This window comes from Netta rufina, assembly GCF_964035555.1.
Source record: "Netta rufina genome assembly, chromosome: 19".
Taxonomy (NCBI): domain Eukaryota; kingdom Metazoa; phylum Chordata; class Aves; order Anseriformes; family Anatidae; genus Netta; species Netta rufina.
The window spans coordinates 1,130,279-1,148,073 of record NC_140143.1 but is presented as its reverse complement, the minus strand read 5'-3'; the positions used below and the strand labels follow the sequence as shown (position 1 = coordinate 1,148,073).

At 66.6% G+C, this 17,795-nt stretch overlaps 2 protein-coding genes across 4 annotated transcripts; both read left to right on the top strand.

The window, feature by feature from the left end:
* Nucleotides 1–352: 352 nt before the first annotated feature.
* TEPSIN (TEPSIN adaptor related protein complex 4 accessory protein) lies at nt 353–4,055 on the top strand. Its single transcript, XM_084298727.1, is given in 14 exon segments — nt 353–418; nt 633–705; nt 852–943; nt 1,091–1,184; nt 1,384–1,451; nt 1,558–1,636; nt 1,833–1,904; nt 2,033–2,124; nt 2,127–2,241; nt 2,365–2,539; nt 2,690–2,803; nt 2,930–3,008; nt 3,134–3,268; nt 3,451–4,055. Coding segments are annotated over 14 exon segments (1,716 nt in total). The 5' UTR covers nt 353–376; the 3' UTR covers nt 3,937–4,055.
* A 579-nt stretch (nt 4,056–4,634) lies between these two features.
* CEP131 (centrosomal protein 131) lies at nt 4,635–16,884 on the top strand. 3 transcript variants are annotated; one of them, XM_084298691.1, is made up of 26 exons: nt 4,635–4,659; nt 6,101–6,284; nt 6,715–6,800; nt 7,209–7,323; nt 7,535–7,644; nt 8,076–8,189; nt 8,305–8,454; nt 8,669–8,786; nt 9,460–9,576; nt 10,285–10,441; nt 10,567–10,667; nt 10,781–10,963; nt 11,201–11,392; nt 11,527–11,664; nt 12,192–12,317; nt 12,423–12,539; nt 12,947–13,049; nt 13,236–13,437; nt 13,674–13,781; nt 13,888–14,005; nt 14,124–14,198; nt 14,290–14,432; nt 14,955–15,132; nt 15,205–15,401; nt 16,592–16,652; nt 16,747–16,884. In XM_084298691.1, exons 2-26 carry the CDS (start codon nt 6,102–6,104, stop codon nt 16,819–16,821), a joined length of 3,267 nt encoding a protein of 1,088 aa, XP_084154817.1. In that variant the 5' UTR covers nt 4,635–4,659; nt 6,101; the 3' UTR covers nt 16,822–16,884. The 3 variants fall into 3 exon arrangements, 2 of the variants coding, with proteins under 2 accessions (XP_084154817.1, XP_084154816.1); XM_084298690.1 differs by having other exon boundaries at nt 12,192–12,539; XR_014618993.1 differs by lacking the exons at nt 14,955–15,132; nt 15,205–15,401; nt 16,592–16,652; nt 16,747–16,884 and having other exon boundaries at nt 12,192–12,539; nt 13,892–14,005; nt 14,290–14,364.
* The last annotated feature ends 911 nt before the right edge of the window (nt 16,885–17,795 follow it).

The window sequence follows — 17,795 nt, the reverse complement described above, 5'->3', positions numbered from 1 at the left end:
TGGCCGTCCGGGCTGTCCGTCACGCCGCCGCGCCCTCGCGTTGGGGGAAGGGGAAAGCCCCGCCTCCTCGGCGCTGTGATAGGTGGAGAGCCGTGCGCTGCTAAACGCTGATTGGTCGTCCCCGAGGCTTGCTCGGATTGGTCAGCCGTCCCGGGTGGCTCTGATTGGTGGAGGGATCGCTTGTTTACTTCCGGCCTCCCGCCCTGCTACCGCTGCCGTCAACCTCGGGGGCCGCTTCCGCCCGGAGCCCCGCCCCTTCTCTCTGCTGACTGGCTGAGCCGCGGCACCTCGCCCTCTCATTGGCGAGCATCCATTTCCGGGGGGGCGGAGCCGTGAGGCCGCGCCGGGGCCGGGCAGGGCCTGTACCGGGGCTGTCATGGCGGCGCCGCTGCGGGACCGGCTGTGCTTCCTCAGCCGGGTACGGGCCGGGACCGGAGGGGGGGGCCTCAGGGGGGGCGTGACGTCACCCTGCTACCCGTGACGTCACCACGACACCCGTGACGTCACGGCGAGAGCGGGCCGTGACATCCCCGGGGATTTGGGGTGGAACCGGGTAGGGGAAGAACCGGGGGGGGGGGGTCCCGGTACCGGGCCCTGACCCCCCCCCCTGCTCTCCCCCCCCCCCCCCTCAGCTCCCGGTGCTGCTGCGGGGCACGGCGGACGAGGACGGGCCCTGCCCCGGGTACGTGCTGGAGGAGATCGCCAGTATCCGGGGAACGGGGGGGGAAAGGGGGGGATGGGGGGGGCTCCGGGGGACCGGGGGGGTGAGGGGAGGAGCGGGGGGGACCGGGGCGGGGGGTGGCGGAGGGGAACGGAGCAGAGCAGGGCACGATCCCTAACGCACGGCCCAGAGATCTCCCGCGAGTCGCCCGGCAGCAGCCAGTGCCTGCTGGAGTACCTGCTGAAACGGCTGCAGAGCGGCTCCTGCCGCGTCAAGCTGAAGGTATGGGGCCGGGGGGGGCTGTGGGGGGCTCTATGGGGCCGTATGGGGCTCTATGGGGCTGTGGGGGGTGTGGGGGGCTCTGTGGGGCAGCCCCAGCCCCCCAGGATGGCTGCGGTGCGGCTGCCTGACCTCAGTCCCCCTTGGCAGGTGCTGAAGATCCTGCTACACACGTGCGCCCAGGGCTCCCCCCAGTTCGTCCTGCAGCTGAAGAGGAACGCCGTCTTCATCCGCGAGGCTGCAGGTAACGGGGCGAGGAGCGGGGCAGCGGGGGCAGCGAGCGGCTCTGCGGGGTGCTGGCAGGCTCAGCCCGGCCCTGCAGAGAGCCCAGCGCTGCTCCTGCCCCTGTGGCTGCTCTGGAGGCTGAGCTCTGCCCGAGTCTGAGTTTCTGCCCCGTTCTGGGAGCTGAACGTCTCCCAAAAATCTCGCCTTGTGCCTTGCAGCGTTCACTGGGCCCCCAGACCCCCTCCATGGCAACAGCTTGAACCAGAAGGTGCGGGCGGCTGCGCAGGTGAGTGCTGGTCCCGATCCTGCTGTGCCCGGGGCACTGCTCGGGGCCTGGGGCAGCTCTGGTGCTCCCCGGCCCCCTCTGCCCCTTCCCCTGTCTCTCCCGGCAGGATTTGGCCAGCGTTCTCTTCTCGGATGCTGCTCTCCCGACTCCTGCCCCGCTGCCTGCCCGTCCCCTGCCTCCCGCAGGTAAGTGCAGGGCCCTGCAGCCCCCACAGCCCCCATCCTGTCCAGGGGAGCTGGGAGATTTTGCCCTGAGGGCTCTCCAAGTGCCCTGCTCTGGGTCCCAAAAGCAGCCCCAAAAGCTCCCCTGGGGGACGAGCAGCAATGGGGGGACACCCCAACGTGCCCGTGCTCTCCCTGAACGTGCCCTGTACCCCCCCAGGCATGGGTTCCAAGCCCAGCCCCTGCAGCTCCTTGCAAGGATTCGGCTTCAGCAGCGAGAGGAGCGGCTCCGGTAGGTGCTGGCTGCTCACTGGGCTCTGCTCTCCCCCCTTTGCGAAACCCAAAGGCTCTGCCCTGCCCCGTCCCTGTGAAACCCAGCCCCTGGGCGCAGGCTCTCAGCTTCCCAAGCCTCTCTCCCAGGCTCTGCAGGTGAAGCCCTGCTCAGCACCATCCAGCGAGCGGCCGAAGCGGTGGCCAACGCCGTGCTCCCCCGCCCCGGAGGCTCCCCGGCCCCCCCTGCAGGGAGCTCCACGAGGATTCCTACCAGCCCGTGAGGGCTCCCTCTCCCTCCAGGAGCTCGCCCAGCTCCGCCAGGCCTCCAGCGACCACCACAGCTCACAGCACCCGAGGTTTGTCCCTCACTGCTTGTTTTAGGGTGGCTGCTGGGGGGGTCTGGCAGCGTCCCGGGGTGTTTTGGGCTCCCCCCAGGGCCCGTGGTGTCACCCCCCGGTTTGCCGTTGCTGTCCCTGCAGTGAGCCACCAGCCGGGGCTGGCCGGGGGCGGCTGGGAGGAGGCGGACAGCGGGCACAGCTCGCAGGATTCCTCGCAGGACAACGCTGACCTGAGCCGAGCCTCCGACTCCTACAGCAAATCGGGCAGCGACAGCCACTCCGGGGCCAGCAGGGACCTGGCAAACGTGGCCGAGAGGTGAGAAAAGGGGGTTCGGGGGGGGCTCCCCTTCCCCTGAACCTTTCCAAGGTGGCTCCGTCCTCTGCACGGTGCCCTGTTGACACTGCCAGGCTGAATTTCCCTTGGGGTCTGTCCCCTCTGAGCCCTGTTCCCGCTGTCCCCGTGCAGGGTGGACGCTGAGGGGCCGGGCGACTGCCTGCGGGAGGTGAGCCTGGTGGCGGCGCTCACCCAGGGCCCCAGGGTGTTCCTGAGCAGGGAGGAGGCGCAGCAATTCCTCAAGGAGTAAGTGCCCGAAGAGGGAGCTCCCCGTGAGCACGAGGGGGGCTGTGGTGGTTTAGGAGCTTGGGGGGGGGCTGCTCCCTCGGCTGGGGGGGCTCCGGGGGCTCACCCCTGCCCCTTTTCACCAAGGTGCGGGCTCCTGAACTGCGAGGTGGTGCTGGAGCTGCTCAGCCGGGCCCTGCAGGACCCCAGCGACAGCGTCCGCATGGTGAGAGCCTGTGCTGGCCGCCCCCAGCCCCTGGGGAGGGGGGGCTGCAGGAGCAGGGGAAGGAGCTGGGGGGTGGGGGGGGGTGTTTTCGGTGCCCTCCCCGCTCAGCTCTCCCCTCCCCGCAGCGCTCCATGTGCGCCATCTCGTCCCTCATGTGCTCCGACCTGCTGGCCCTCGACCAGATCTTCGCCGTGACGCAGCAGCACCTGCAGCAGCTCAGCCAAGGCAGCCCCGGCCCCGTGGCCAACCGAGCCACCAAGGTGACCACCACGATGTCCCCGTGGCCCCTTCCCAGCATGTGGCACTCCCAGGGACCGGGCTGTGCCCCCTGCCAGCCCCCTGGGAGCCGTTCCAGGTGTCACAGAGGGGCAGGAATTCTTTGCCTGCCCCCTGCCGCTGCCCCAGGAGCTGATTTTCCCCTCTCCCACCTCTTTTCCCCCAGCTCCTGCGCCAGTTCGAGGCTCTGTGCAGGGGCCGCCCGTCCCCGAAGAGCCCCCACCCCTCCGTCCTCCCCGAAGCTTCGGCCCCGTGCGCTGCGGACCTGCTGACGGACGTCCCCCCCCTGCCCAACGAGGGAATCCTCCAGCCCCTGAGCGCGGCCCCGCTCCCCCCTGCTGCTACCCCAGCCCCCGGGGGGGATCCTCGGCTGCAAACGGAGCCCTGGGGGGAGCCCGGCCCCACGGCAGCAGCCACCCCAAGCGAGCAGGAGGCGGCGAGCAGCAGACTGCAGGGGGACACATCCACCGTGGCTGCCCCCCCCCGCAGCCTGTCCCTTTTTGCTGGCATGGAGCTGGTGGCCCGGCCGGGCACGGTGCTGGCCCCCTTCTCCCCCCACGAGGAGCCGCGGACGCTGCCCCAGCCCGAGGATGGGGCTGGGCCCGCTCGGAGCGGCCGGGAGCCTTCTGCCTTCTCCTTCCTCAACGTGTAGCTGCTGTCACACCCGGCCCTGAGCCCCCCCCGTGCTGCCCAATCTTTGGGGGCTCTCTGGGGGCGCGTTCCTGAGCTCCCCCCGTGGCACTGGGGGGCAAATAAAGGAGCTGCCCCGCAGGGGAGAGCAAAACGGGGCTTTGGCAGGGAGCTGTGGGCGGCCGGGAGGGTCTGGGGTGTAGCAGGGGCTGGTGCTGGAGCTCAATAATTGGGCCGTGTCCCCCCCCAGTCCGTTTTGGGGAGCGATGTCCGGGCACCGTGGGGATGGGATCGGGGCTGCGGGGGGCTTTGGCTCCCTGGGGCCGGTGGGAGGGCAGGGAGGGGGCACGGGGCTGCCTCGGGGGTCTCTGCCCGGCCATGCTGGGGCCAAGCAGCCCCCGGTAACCGCTGATAACCCCCGGTGACCCCTAATAACCCCGGTGACCTCCAGTAACCCCCAGCCGGCGGCACCGGGAGGCGCCGGGATTCGAACCCGCGACTCCCCGGCCTGAGGCCACGCCCCTCACCCACCAAACCACGCCCCCTCCTTCTAGACCACGCCCCTCCCCTTTTCCCCCCCGCCCCCTTCTCTCCTCCACCAACCCCGCTCCCCGCCCCGCCCCTCCCCTGACCGGCAGCCTCCTCAACCAATGGGGCGGCCGCGGCCCGCTCGGCCTCCACCAATGGCGGCGCGGGGGCGGGGCCCCGGGGCGGTGCGGGGCCGCGGCGGCGGAGGCCCGGCCGGGTGAGGGGCGGCCCCGCGGCGGGGCGGGGGGGGGGCGCCCTGGGGGCCCCTTTGGGGTCTTTTTGGGGTCCGCGCTGGGTTCGACCCCTTTAGGGTCCCCTTTGGGTCCACTTTGGGGTGTTTTGGGGTCCCTCTGGGTCCCTTTTGGGTTCTTTTGGGGTCTCTTTGGGGTCTTTTGGGTTCTTTTGGGGACTCTTTGGGGTCCCCTTTGGGTTCTTTTTGGGTCCGCGCTGCGTTCGAGTCGGGTTCGCCATGGGACCCCTTTGGGGTCCCCTCTGGGTCCACTTTGGGTTGTTTTGGGGTACCTTTTGGGTCCTCACTGGGTCCCTTTAGGTGCCCTTTGGGTCCCCTTTGGGTTCTTTCGGGGTCCCTTTAGGGTCCCCTTTGGGTCCGCACTTGGTTTGCACCCCGATCCACATCGGGTCTGTGTTGGGTTTGAGCTGGGTCCCCTTTGGGGCTGCTTTGGGATCACATTGGGTCTGTATTGGGTCTCCCCTGGGTCCTTTTTGGGTCTGTACCAGGTTTGAGTTGGGTTCGTGATGGGATCCCATTGGGTCTGTGCTGGGTCTCCCTTGGGACCCCTTTAGAGTCCTCACTGGGTCCCCTCTGAGACCCTTTTGGGTCCGTGGTGGGTTCAGGTTGGGTTCCCTTTGGGTTCACACTGGGTTCGCACCGTGATCCACATCGGGTCTGCGTTGGCTTTGAGCTGGGTCCCCTTTGGGGCTGCTTTGGGACCACGTTGGGTCTCCCTCTCACATCTGGGTTTCCCTTGGGTCACCTTTGGGTCCACGTTTAGGGCCCCTTTGGGGTCTCTTTGGGTCTCCCTTAGATCCCCTTTGGGTCTGCGGTTGGGTCCCCTTTGGGCTCATGTTGGGTTCACATTGGGTTCTCTTTGGGTCTGTGTTGGGGCTCCCTTGGGTCCCCTTTAGGTTTGCTATGAGTCCCGTTTGGGTCCATTTTGGGTCCCCCTTGGGTCCGTGTTGGGTCTCCTTTGGGTTCACGTTGGGTTCGCACTGCAATCCACCTTGGGTCCATTTTGGGTCCCCTTTGGGTTCATTTTGGGTCTTCTTTGGGTCTCTCTTGGGTCCACTTCGTGTCCACATTGGGTCCCCTTTGGGTTCACGTTGGGTTTGCAATCCACGTTGGGTCCATGTTGGGTTCACTTTGGGTCCCTTTTGGTTCTATGTTGGGTCCATTTTGGGTCCCCATTGGGTCCATTTTGGGTCCACATTGGGTCCCCTTTGGGTCCACATTGGGTTCCCTTTGGGTTCATGTTGGGTTTGCGCTGCAATCCACCTTGGGTCCATTTTGGGTCCCCTTTGGGTCCATTTTGGGTCCCCTTTGGGTCCATTTTGGGTCCCCTTTATGTCTCCCTCATGTCCCCATTGCGCTCGCTCTGCTCTCCACCCCCCCGTCACCCACCTGCCCTCTCCCCGTGCAGGATGAGGAGCTCCCGGAGCAGCTCGTCGTGCCGCGGTGCCGGCTGTGGCGGCGTGGCCGTGGACCTGAGCCTGACGGGGCTGCCCGTGCCTGTCCTGCGGCGCCCCAGCAGTGCCTCCCCCGCCAAGCACGTCGCTCGCTCCCTCTCCGTCGTGGCCGATGGCAAACCCAAGAGGAACGCCCTGGTGGGTGCCGCGGGGGGACCCCTGGGTGCTCCCACACCCTCCTGCCTGGGGTCTGAGAGGCTGGGTGGGGGTCCCGGGGGGCTTCGTGTGCCCCCCCTGTTCTTTTTAGGATGAGCAGGGCTGCTGTGGGATCTGGGCACTGCGGTGCCGCGCTCCCAAACCTCATCCCCTGTAATTTTCTGCTCGCTGGGGCCCCCTCTCAGCTCTTCCCTGTGCCTTATGGGGCAGCATCAGCCTCTCCAGCCCCTTTTCTCCGTTCAGTGCTTTCCCTCTGGGAAGTTTTGGGGTCCTGGGGTCTCCTGCTGGGTTCTCCATGTTTTCTGAGCAATCCCCACTGCCTCGGCGGCTTCCCCCGCGCTCATCCCCTGCTCCGGGCACCCCAACCCTGCCCCTGTGGAACCTCGGCTGAGCTGAACTCTCTCCCCCCCAGGAGGATGCGGGGTCCCGGGCCATCAACAACCTCCGCAGGTCCAACAGCACCACACAGGTCGCCCAGCGGGCCAGCAGCGGGCACAGGTACGGCTCCCCTGGCACCACACCGGGATGGGACCACGAGGAACCCCCTGCTCCGTGTGCCCCCCGGCCCCGCGAGGGGACCAGAACCCAGCAGAGCGGTCACTGAGTCCTGTCCCACGCACCGGGGGCTCTGGAAAGGCACAGAGTGGGGTTTTTTTTTTTTGCAGGGGAGGGCACGTGGGTGGCATTTGGGGAGCCTCCTCTTAGCGCAGCCCCTCGGGGACCCGCCAGGCTGCGTTAGGGGACAAAACTTTAGGATCAAAACGTTAGGATCAGAGCCGCCTGCTGGGGCCCTGCACCCCGAGCAGGATGAGATCCCTGCTGCTGCTGCCTCATTGCTGTTTCTTAGCTCGATGTTAACCCCAGCACACGCATCCCTTTCTCCTCTCTGCCTTCCCCCTGCTGCAGCTCGGAGCAGGCAGGAGCCTTCCTGGCCTTTTTTGAGAGCGCTTCTGGTGGAAGAAAGAAAGGAACCACCCCGAGCACGGCGTCCCCGGAGCAGAAAACCACCTGGAACGTCCTGGTGAGGGCAAGGGCTCGGTGGGGACACGGGGCAGCTGGCTCCTGGCACGAGGAGCCGGGATTTTGGGTGGGATTCCCCTCCAGCAGGCGAAGCCGCGGGGCTGCGGGGCAAAACCTTCATGATGTGGGGCAGAAATGAGCTCTGGGGGAGGGATGGGGCACGGGGGAGGCATTTTTGGTGCTGGCTGAGCCTCGTGCCCGGCCCCACGCAGGACGATCAGCCGCGAGCCCTCCCGGCCCCATCCAGCTCCGAGCCAGCAGCGGGCATGAGGAAGAAGGAAGCGGCCGTGCTGCTGGCTGCCAACTTCACCGCCAACAACAGGTAGGGGGGCAGCCCCCCCGGGAGGAGCCCGCAGGGGAGGAAACAACCCAAAAAATACCCGGGCGGGAGAGCTGGGGCTGCGGGCAGCGTGCCGGTGGGGTTGGGTGCTCGAGGGAGGGTGGTTGGGGTCTGGGAGAGGCCAGAAAAGGGAGCAGCAAGGGGTGAAAAGCTCAGGGGCAGGAGTTTGGGGCTGCTCAGGCCGTGTCTGTCTGTCTGCCTGCCTGTCTGTGCGTCCGGCAGCGGCCCCAAGGAGCCAGCTCGGGGCTGGGGGTGCCGGCGAGGTCTCCCCTGCTCCTTACCCCGAGGGGTGCCCTCGTATGAGGGGTGGCGGCCACCACGCAGGGGGGGGTGCAGGGCACCCGCTGGCCCCATCCCCGTGGATCTGACGGGCCCTGACGGGTTCTATCCCCCCTACAACAACAAAAAAAAAGGAGCAACAAGGGCGCGATGGGGAACTGCGTCACCACCATGGTGCACAACAACTACACGGCCGACAGGGGCCCCGCGCCCAAAAGCTCCAACCAGGCTCCAAGCAGCAACCTCAAGTAAGTGCTGGTGAGGACACGGCCTTGGGAGGGGGCTTTGCTGCCCTCAGGGGGGTGCTGGGCCCCCCCCCCCGTGTGCCGTGCCGCAGCCACGTGGTGTCATTTTCTGCCCCAGCAATGTCGTCAAAGCCACCGCCAACGAGGAGAGCGAAAGCAGCAGCTTGGTGAGGTCGCAGAAGAATTTCTCCAGCAACAACAACGCCGCCCGCAACAACGCCGGCGGGCTGCCCCGCAGGAGGGAGGTGACCGAGGAGGAGGCGGAGAGGTGAGGCTGAGCGCGGGCTGCGCCCTGGCCCCTGGGACAGAAAGGAGCTGCCGGGGGGCTGTGTTGGCTTCCCCTGCCCCTGACTCCGCTCTGCACCCCCGGGTTGTCAAAGGAATGAGTTCCTGCTCCCCAAAACGGCTTCCCCGAGCCAGGGAGTGAGGATGAGGGTGCTGGGGGGGTGCTGTGGGGCTGACGCTGCTCCCTTTTTTTGCAGGTTCATCCAGCAGGTGAACCTCGCCGCCGTCACCATCCAGCGCTGGTACCGCCGCCACGCGCAGCGGCACAAGGCAGGAGCGGCGGCTCTGGGGCGCCTGCTGGCTTCCAGGAGGGAGGTTGGTCCCCGGGGGCAGGGGCACAAACCCTGCTGGGTGTCCCCGTTGTGATGGGCACCGTTCGTTCCCGGAGCCTGCAGACCTGCCAGCCAGGACCTGAGCTGTCAGTGCTGGGGGCTCTGCCCCTCGCAGCGGGGTGGGGAGGGTCCTGGCCCCGTTCCCCGCGGTGCCAGAGGGGTCCGGGAGTCCTGCAGCCCCTCCCCGTCCCTCTGGCTGCAGGGACGTGGCAGCAGCAGCACAAATCCTGCTGAATTCGCCCCATCCCAGACCCCCTCGTGGTCAGAGGGGGGAGCCCTCCCTCGGCTGGCTGCACAGCAGCGAGGTTTTGTCTCCTTGGAGAGCGCCGTGGCCTCGGCAGCTAATTGTGGGGCTTGGTGCTTAATTATTTATCCAAAAAACAGCGAGCGCCGCTGCTCCCGCGTGTGAGCTTCTATTTTTGAGCCCCGTCTCCGTGGTGGTTTCAGCCCCGGGTGCCCGATGGTTGCGTTTGGTGCCCGAGGAGAACCAGCAGAGTTCCCTGCCGGCTCCGTACCCGCGGGAGGGGATGGCCGGGGGTGCAGGGAGCCAGGGTTGGGGTGTTTTGGGGTGTTTGGGGTGCCTCCTTCCCCACTTTTCTGCCCCGGGTGGTGGCTGTGGGAGCTCTCACTCAGCTTTGAGCTTTTTTTCCTGGCAGGAGAGGCAGCGGCAGACGGAGGAGGGGAACATCCTGGGCCTGCAGGAGCGGAGGGACGAGGAGCGCAGGAAGACCCGAGAGGAGAAGGCGCGGCTGGCACGGCGTGCTGCCATCCAGGTAGGGACAGAGCCTGGGGAAATGTGCCTGCCCCTGAGCACTTGGCTGCCCGGCTCTGTGAGGCAGTGGCAGGGCCTCTCCTCCTCCTCCTCCTCTTTCCACAATTTGGAATTGGAGCGAGCCTTGGGGACGCAGTGCTCCCTGTGGAGACGGAGGTGCCACAGAGCAGTTCGCCTCTGTGCTCCTGCCAAGGTTTGGCAGCTCCTCCAGAGCTGGTTTTGGGCTGTTCTCGGGGAAAGGGGAGTTCCTACCATGGAACTGGGCACGGCCAGGGATGGGACTGGTCCCAGGAGGGGTCGGGGCCCTGCAGGGTGGCTGCGTGCCCCTCTGTGCCCTCCAGAGGCACCTCACCACCCCCGCCGTGCTCCTGCAGCTCCCTTGGGTGCTCCTGGGGTGAACCCGAGGGGCTGGGCCAGGGGGCAGAGCACGGGGAGGTGCCTGCTGGCTTGCAATGTGGTGGAAAAGGGTTTTTAAGAGCCCCAGCTCCCCTTTGGCCCAAATGGAGTCAGGTCTCGGCGGGGGTGCTGGCGGGAGGCACAGCAGCGAGCAGCTGGAGGGTGGCGAAATGCTGCAGCAGCCTCACAAACACGTGTGCCTGCGCCTGGAGCCACTTCCCAAAGCTCTGCCAAAGCCCCCCAAGGCCCAGCAGTGTCCCCCCACCCCGTGGTGCTCGGCTCCTCGAGCTGCAGCTCCTTCTCCCTCCCGCAGGAGCTGCACCAGAAAAGGGCCCAAAAGGCTTCAGGGGCGAAATGCTTGGCGGAAGAGGAGCTCGCGCTGGTGAAGGAGAGCAGGAGGGTAGCAAAGAAGAAGCCTGCCAGGCCTGCTGCTGCCACGAGGAACGATGGCCTCAAAGCCAACAACGCCGGTGCGTCCCCCTGCGTGTCCCCCAGCCCCTGCAGCCACGTGGGACGGGGACAGGAGGGTGGCAGAGGAGCAGTTCTCAGCCCGGGGTGAGGGTTGTGGTGTGTGAGAGCAGTCTGGTCCCTGCAGATGCCAATTTCCACGCTGTCACGGCAGAGCCAGAAGCAAGCAGCCCGGCGGAGCTCAGCGCCGTGCCCTCGCAGGGGCAGGGGGCAGAGGACAAGCTGCAGGTGGGTCTGGCGTCGGCTCGAGGGGCTCTCCCGGCACTCGAGGGGCTCTCCAAGCTTGGGTTTGTTTCTCTGGAGATTGGGCAAGCTTCGAGGTGCGTCTGCCTGTCCTCCAGGACGTGAGCTCCAGGGAGACGGGAGGCGAGGACCCGGGGACCACGGGGACGGCCGCCAGCAGGGCTCAGTCCAAGGTCACCCTCACCGAGCTGCTGGACACCCTCAGGCTGCTGGAGGAGGAGCCGGAGCTGCTGCCCCCCCCGAAGCTCTTCAAGAAGGAGAAATACGCCTGGATAGACGGGGTGAGCAGCGTGAGAGCAGGGTCCCCTGCGGGCTGCCTCCTTCTGGGGCGCGCTGGGTGGTGGAGGGTGAGAAAAGGCTGAGCTGCATCCCCGTGGAGGAGCAAAACCGTGTGAGGGCTGAGCACGGAGGAGGAGGCTGCCTACTGGGGTGCACTGGTGGCACTGGGAGCAGCCGGCACCTCCCCGGGCACCTCTGGGGCTCGCCGCCTTCCCCAGCAGCTCCGTCATGCCCCGCAGGAGCCCGGCTCCAACTCGCTGACCGCTGACAACTTGGAGAAGCTGGGGAAGCTGAACCATTCCCCCGGGGTCCCCGAGGACGGGGCGCTGCTCTCGGAGGCCAAGCTCCAAAGCATCATCAGCTTCCTGGACGAGATGGAGAAATCGGAGCAGGAGAGGCCGCGCTCCGCCGCCTCGGCCACGCAGCGGGAGGTGGGCGCTGAGCACCTTGTGCTTGCCAGGGTGCTGAGACCCCCCTGGGAAGGGGCTCTCCTTTTTTTTTTCAGAGCCTAGGCGCCCTCCAGCTCCTCTCACTCTTTTTTTTTTTTCCTTTCCCCACGTCCCAGGGGCTGCTCTCCGAGGAGGAGCTGGCGCACTTGGAGCAAGCGTCCGCTGTTGCCACGGAGGTGACGAGCTCCATCGTCAGGCTGAAGCTGGAAGTGGAGGAGAAGAAGCGAGCCATCAGCCTGCTGCAGACAGCTCTGGTGGGTGGCTCGGCTCCTCCTGCTCGCTGGGGAGCCAAGGAGCAGAGCCCTCAGCGCCCGTTCCCCTGGAGCAGAGGCTCTGGAGCGCGGGGGCGCGGCGCTGCGGGTTGGGGTTTCCATCCATCCTCCAGCAGGGCCAAGTCCTGCGGTGCTCCCCGAGCTCTCAGGGGAGCTGCAGGGCCATGGGGTGCTGGGTCATGCAGTGATCTTGGCTGTTGTTAGCATGGGAAGGATCCTCGAGGTCCTTCCCCGTCCTGTGGGCTCTCTCCGTGCTCCCTCGTGGTTTGGAAACCACCTCAGCCGGTACCTGGACAGCTCTCAGCGCGGAGCTGTGCTGAATTTTTTCCTTTCCTCCACCCCTGGGGGTTTGGGTGGCCCCGCTGACAGCAGGGTGGGAGCTTGGGGGACCAGGGGCTTTTGGTTTAGCTGCTCGGGGTGAGCTGACCCAGCAGGGCTTTCTGTATTTGTTCCGTTTTCGGTCTGCTGGTCACTTCTCACCCCCCGTGGCTGTTTCTTGCACCCGCCAGGCCCAGCAGAGGGAACTGACCGTCCGGCACGTCCAACAGACCGAGAAGGAGCTCGGCCACCAGCTGAGGCTGCAGAGGGAGCAGTACGAGGCGGCCATCCAGAGACACCTGGCCTTCATCGACCAGGTCATCCTCACCTTCCGCAGCTCGAAGCCCGCTGGCCGGGCTGGAGGCGCCCTCCTGGCTGCCTCACGCCTTCCCTTTTTCCCCCTTTTTTCCCCCCTTCCCCAGCTCATCGAGGACAAGAAGGTGCTGAGCGAGAGGTGTGAGGCTGTGGTGGCCGAGCTGAAGCAGGCGGACCAGAAGTACAGCAAGAAGATCAGCCAGATGCAGGAGCAGCACGAGCTGGTGAGGAACGGGGCCAGCGGGGTGCGGGGAGGTGACATTGGGACCCCCGGGGGCTCGCCTGGGGCCTGTGCCACCTTGGGGACCCCCTGCTGCTTGGTTTTTGGGGAGCTGGGCGCAGGAAATTGGTGTCACCCCCAGAGGTTTGCCCTGGCTGGGTGGGGGGCACTCTCTCAGTCACCCCAGCAGGGATTTTCCCAAGGGTTTTGCTTCCCCCCCGTGCTGGGGGTGGGCAGGCAGCAGCAGCCCCGTCCTGTACGGGGCGGGGGGCACTGGGAGAGGGTGGAACCGGGGCTGTGCGTGGCTGGGGTCGTCGGCTCCTGCCTGCACCTTGCTTTTCGGGCTCCCAGGGTAAGGAGGGATCTCCTCCCTGCCTTCCCTCTGACGGCTTCCCCTTGGCTGCCCACCAGGAGCTCAGGAAGCTGAAGGAGCTGATGAGCGCGACGGAGAAGATCAGGCGGGAGAAGTGGATTGATGAGAAAACCAAAAAGATCAAGGAGATCACCGTGAAAGGTGCCAGGCCCCAGCACGCCCCGCTCTGCCCTTCCCTTCCCAGCCTCTCTGTGCCGAGCCAACTCCTGCAGCTTCCCCACCAGCTGCCCGGCTCCCGGGGGCGCCTGTGCTGGCCCCAAATCTGCTGCTTTTACCCCCAACCGGCCCTGAGGCCGTGCTAACCGTCCTCTCCCCTTGCCACCCCAGGCCTGGAGCCGGAGATCCAGAAGCTGATGGCCAAGCACCGGCAGGACATACGGCAGCTGAAGATGCTGCACGAGGCCGAGCTGCTGCAGTCGGGCGAGCGGGCGGCGCGGCAGTACTGCCGGCAGGCCGAGGAGCTGCGCAGCCTGCTGCAGCGCGAGAAGGAGGAGCAGGGACAGAGGGAGAGGGAGCTGGCCCGGCAGCGGTGAGCGCTCCAGGGCACGGGGGTGGTGGCCAGGACCACCACCGGGGTGGATTCGTGGTGCTGACGGGTTTGCAGCACTCAGTGATCTCGTGGAGAGGTGTCGCGGAGCCTGGGGTGCGCACGGGGTGGGAAGGGGCAGGGAGCAGGGAAAACTATATAACACTGCCCTGCCCCAGGGGAATGGGTTGCTCCAAGCCTGGCAGCCCCCTGAGGCCGCTTATTCCCCCCCCTCCAAGGTGTGAGAAGCAGCTGGAGCAGGAGGAGCAGGCGCTGCAGCAGCAGCGGCGCCGGCTCTACGCGGAGGTCGCCGAGGAGAAGGAGAGGCTGAGCCAGCAGGCGGCCAGGTGAGAGCAGAGCCAGGAGCCGGCACTCCTGGCAGCCCTTGGGGGGCTGCTCGCCCTCGTGGGGGCTCCCTCGGGGCGCTGCGAGCTCCGCTCTGTCCTCGGGCAGGCAGAGGGCGGAGGTGGAGGAGCTGCGGAGGCAGCTGGAGGCGAGCAGCTCGGCCGTCACCGCCGCGCTCAAGGAGGAGCACGCCAAGGAGCAGGAGGAGAGGGAGAGGAGGCATCAGGTCCGTCGCTCCTTGCCCCCTTCCTGATGAGCAAGGCACGGCCCCGAGCTGTGTGCTGACAGGGCTGGGAGCCCTGGAGGCAGCAGTAGAGCTGAGCAGTTGTCCTGTCTCCCTGCAGGCAGAGGTGAAGGTGCTGAAGGAGCGGCTGGAGATGGAGAGGCAGGCGTGGGAGGCAAACTACGTGAAGAAGGAGGTAGGGCGAGGGCTGCTCTCCCCTCAAGGTGTTAACGCTGAGCTCCGAGAGGGCTCAGGGCAATGCTCAGCATCTTTGTGGCCGTCCCCAGGAAGCCTGGCTGCTCGCCCGGGAGCGGGAGCTGAGGGAGGAGGTGAGGAAGGAGAGGGACAAGGAGATCGAGCTGGTGATCCAGCGCCTGGAGGCCGACATGTCCTCCGCCAAGGAGGAGTGCGAGAGGGCAGCGGAAAACAGGTGAGGAGAGATGTGAGCCTGCTGAGTCCTTCCTCCCAGTTCCCTTTCCTGCCCCCGAGCTTTGTGCCTCCCCCACGAGCTCCAGGCACCACCTGCGTGGGCTCCTGAGCCACCTCTGCGTGTGCGAGGGCACGGGGAGCGTGCTCGGCGCTGTGCAGCACGAGCTTGGGACAGAGCAGCTGGTGGGGATGAACGTCCTTCCCTCCCTGGCACACCACAGGGTGTGTGCCCCTGCTCGCCCCCCCTGGAGAGGCATCCTCGGGGGTGTCAGAGCGCTGTGGCAGTGGGCAGCCTTCCCTAGGCAGACATCTGGGCTGGAAAGTGGCAGAGAAACCACTCCAAACATGGCCAGAAATCATCCTGCACCTCCTGAAACCATCCTGCACCTCCTGAAACCATCCTGCACCTCCCGTGGGGCTGATCCTGCGCTGGCTGCGGCGTCGTGGTCGCTGCTGCAGCCTTGGAGGGGGGGTGCTGGGGATGCTCCCAGCTCCGGGCTGAGCTCTCCGTCCTCTCCTCCAGGATTAAAAGGATCCGGGACAAGTACGAGGTGGAGCTGCAGGAGCTGGAGAGGTCGGAGCGCAAGCTGCAGGAGCGCTGCAACGAGCTGAAGGGGCGGCTGGCCGAGCTGGAGGGGGAGAGCAGCCGCCTGCAGGGGCTGCTGAAACACCGGGAGCAGGAGCTGGAGGAGATACGGAAGGTGAAGCCGAGAGCACGGCCGGGTCCCCGTTGGCATCCAGCACCCTGGGGTCACCCTTTTTCCCCCCCGTAGGTGCGGGACCAGCTGGCCCAGGAGCGGAGCAGCCTGGCGGAGGTGATCCGGGAGGAGTTCGCCACCAGGCTGGTGGGCACGGAGGAGGAGAACAAGAGGCTGAAGGCAGAGATGGTGGAGATGAGAGCCCGGCAGCGCCTGGAGCTGGACAGGGTGGCGCGGGAGAAGGACAGAGAGCTGGAGGAGGTGCACAGGAGGTGAGGCAGCCTGGCCGGGCTGGGTGGGCTCGCCGCCGGGGTGCGTTGCCAGGAGTTTGGCTGCGGTGACTCCTCGGGCATGGTTTCCCGTCCCGCTGGCACCAAACGGGCAGCTCTCACCCCTGCTTTGCCTCCACAAACCCTCTGCTCCTCGTGGTGCCTGCTGGGCTGCTCGGTGTCACCCAGTCCCCGGGGTTGCTGCTCCCCTGGGTGCCTGCAGGACGGAGGTGCCGGGAGATCCCCGTGCCGTGCAGCTCCACGTGCGAGCACCCGAGCACTCCGGGCTCTCTGTCCCCTGCTCTGGGCTCTTTTGGGGCACGTGGGGGTGTCACCGTGCCCTGCAGGCTCCCTGCTTTCAAGGGCCCAGGCCGATGATCCCAAGGAGCACCCCAGCACCGAAGGGGGGGGCAGGGGCTGCGCTCGCCTCTCCAGCAGGGCTCTGGCACCTCGGGGCTGTGCTGCGGGGGCTCAGCACCAGCAGGAGCCGGCGCTGGGCTCGGCACCAAGCAGCCAGCGCAGTGCTTCCTCGCTTCCCTCCCCGTCTGCCTGCGGGGGAGGAATTTTATCTCCCCGGGAAGGCATCGGCTGAGCTCTCTGCCAGCTGCCCCGCTGGTACAGCCAGACCCAGCCCTGCTGCCGGAGCCTGCAGGGAGGAATTTGGGGGAAAAAAGCTGCAGTGGGAGAGCTTCGCATCAGCACGCGGAGCTCAGCGGCTTTCCCAGAGCCAGCCCGAGCGCTTCCCGTTCCCTCTGAGTCACACCCTGAGGGTGAGCGAGAGGGGTTCCCCGTCAGTCCCATGTGCACAGCCTGGCAAAACGGGGCAGGTTTGGGGCTCCGAGAGCCGTGGGAGGGTCTGGCCACGGGGCAGCGACCGTGGGTGTGAGAAAAAGGAATATGTGTCCTTGTGGCCTTGTTAATAATTAGGTCTGGTGAGGCTGGTGTCCCCTTCGTCCTGCAGGGGACTTGATGCAAGCCATGTAATGCTCCCAAAGTGGCATGAAGGCATTTATAGCACACCCTGGCACCCCGAGCCCCATTTATAGCACGCCCTGGCACCCCTTTTAGCTGGGGGGTTGCAGAGGAGAGGGGCTGCCCATCCTGGGGCTGCCTTGAGCCGTGCCAAAATCACCGCCCTGAGACCCGGGGGTGCCTGGACCCCGTGCTCAGCCCCTCTCCATCCTCCTGCTCAGGGTGAAGACGGCCGTGGCGAGGAAGGAGGAGAACGTGAGCAGCCTTCGCAAGCAGTACGAGGTGAGCGAGGGGGGCTGCTGGGGGGGGGCTGCCCCTGCCCCTCTGCTGCAGCCCTGCCCCGGCCACAGCTCCCCGACCCTGCGCGCTCTTGCAGGCGGCGGTGCAGCGAGCCGAGCACCTGGAGGCCCTCCTGGAGCAGCAGCGCCAGCAGCTGCTGGCAGCCAAATAACCCCCCTCCCCACCCAGGATTTGTTTTTTTTTAATTTTAATTTTTATTTTTTTACGCCTCGGCAGCGCTCAGCTCCCTCTGAGGTTTTACCAATAAAAGCTCTGCTGGTTTCTACGGCCGTTTCTGTCGGATTTGTGGCCGGGGGGGGGCAGAGGGAAGCCTCGGTGCTGTTGGCATCCTCGTTTTTTGTGTTTATTTTTTTTTATTTGCTCTCCACGGGTGCGTTTATCCATCCCTTGTGTGGTGGTGGCGGGGCAGGAGCTGCGTTTGCTCGCGGTGTGTGCGGGCAGCAGTCGGTGGTGCTGGGTCCTGAGCCTCGTGGTGGGAGCTGCGGGGCTGAGCCACGGAGGCAGGGCTGGGGTTGAGGAGCCCCTTTTGGTGCTGCGGGAGCTCAGCACCTCTCCTCTTCCCAGCTGGCTGCCCCCAGGCTGGGTTAGGGCAGGGCTGGAGGGAAGAGCTGGGGCAGGATGTGATCCCACAGCCCCTGCTCCCTGCAAATCTCTCAGCACCCCCCCATAGTGACGGGAAACGCCTGGACCGAGCCCGGGGGCATCTGTTTCCTCCCAGCAGGGCGTGCTGATGGCTGCCTGCAGGCTCTGCTCTCCGAGGAGGCCGGGGTTTGGTGCTCGGGGCCAGCAGAGGCTTTGTCCTCGGCGTCCCAGGGCGTTTCTCATCCGTCCTGCCAGCCCCTGCGCCCCGCTGCGGCGTTGTGCCACGGGCTCTGCGCTCACAGCAGCGGGGTTGGGTGGGCTGCTGGGACCCCCGTCCTCTTGGGGGGCTGCCAGGAGTGTGTGTGGGGGGCTCCTGGCCCTGATATGGGGCCGGGGGGGGTGCTCGGGTGTTTCCTGTAGATCCTGATCTGCTCCTGCCCACGGCCGGGGCAGGGGGCTGCTGCCTGGCTGCGGGCACGAGGCAGGGGGGGTCCCAGCCCCCCAGGATTTGGTGTTTGCTGGCTGAGGCTGCGCCACCCGCTG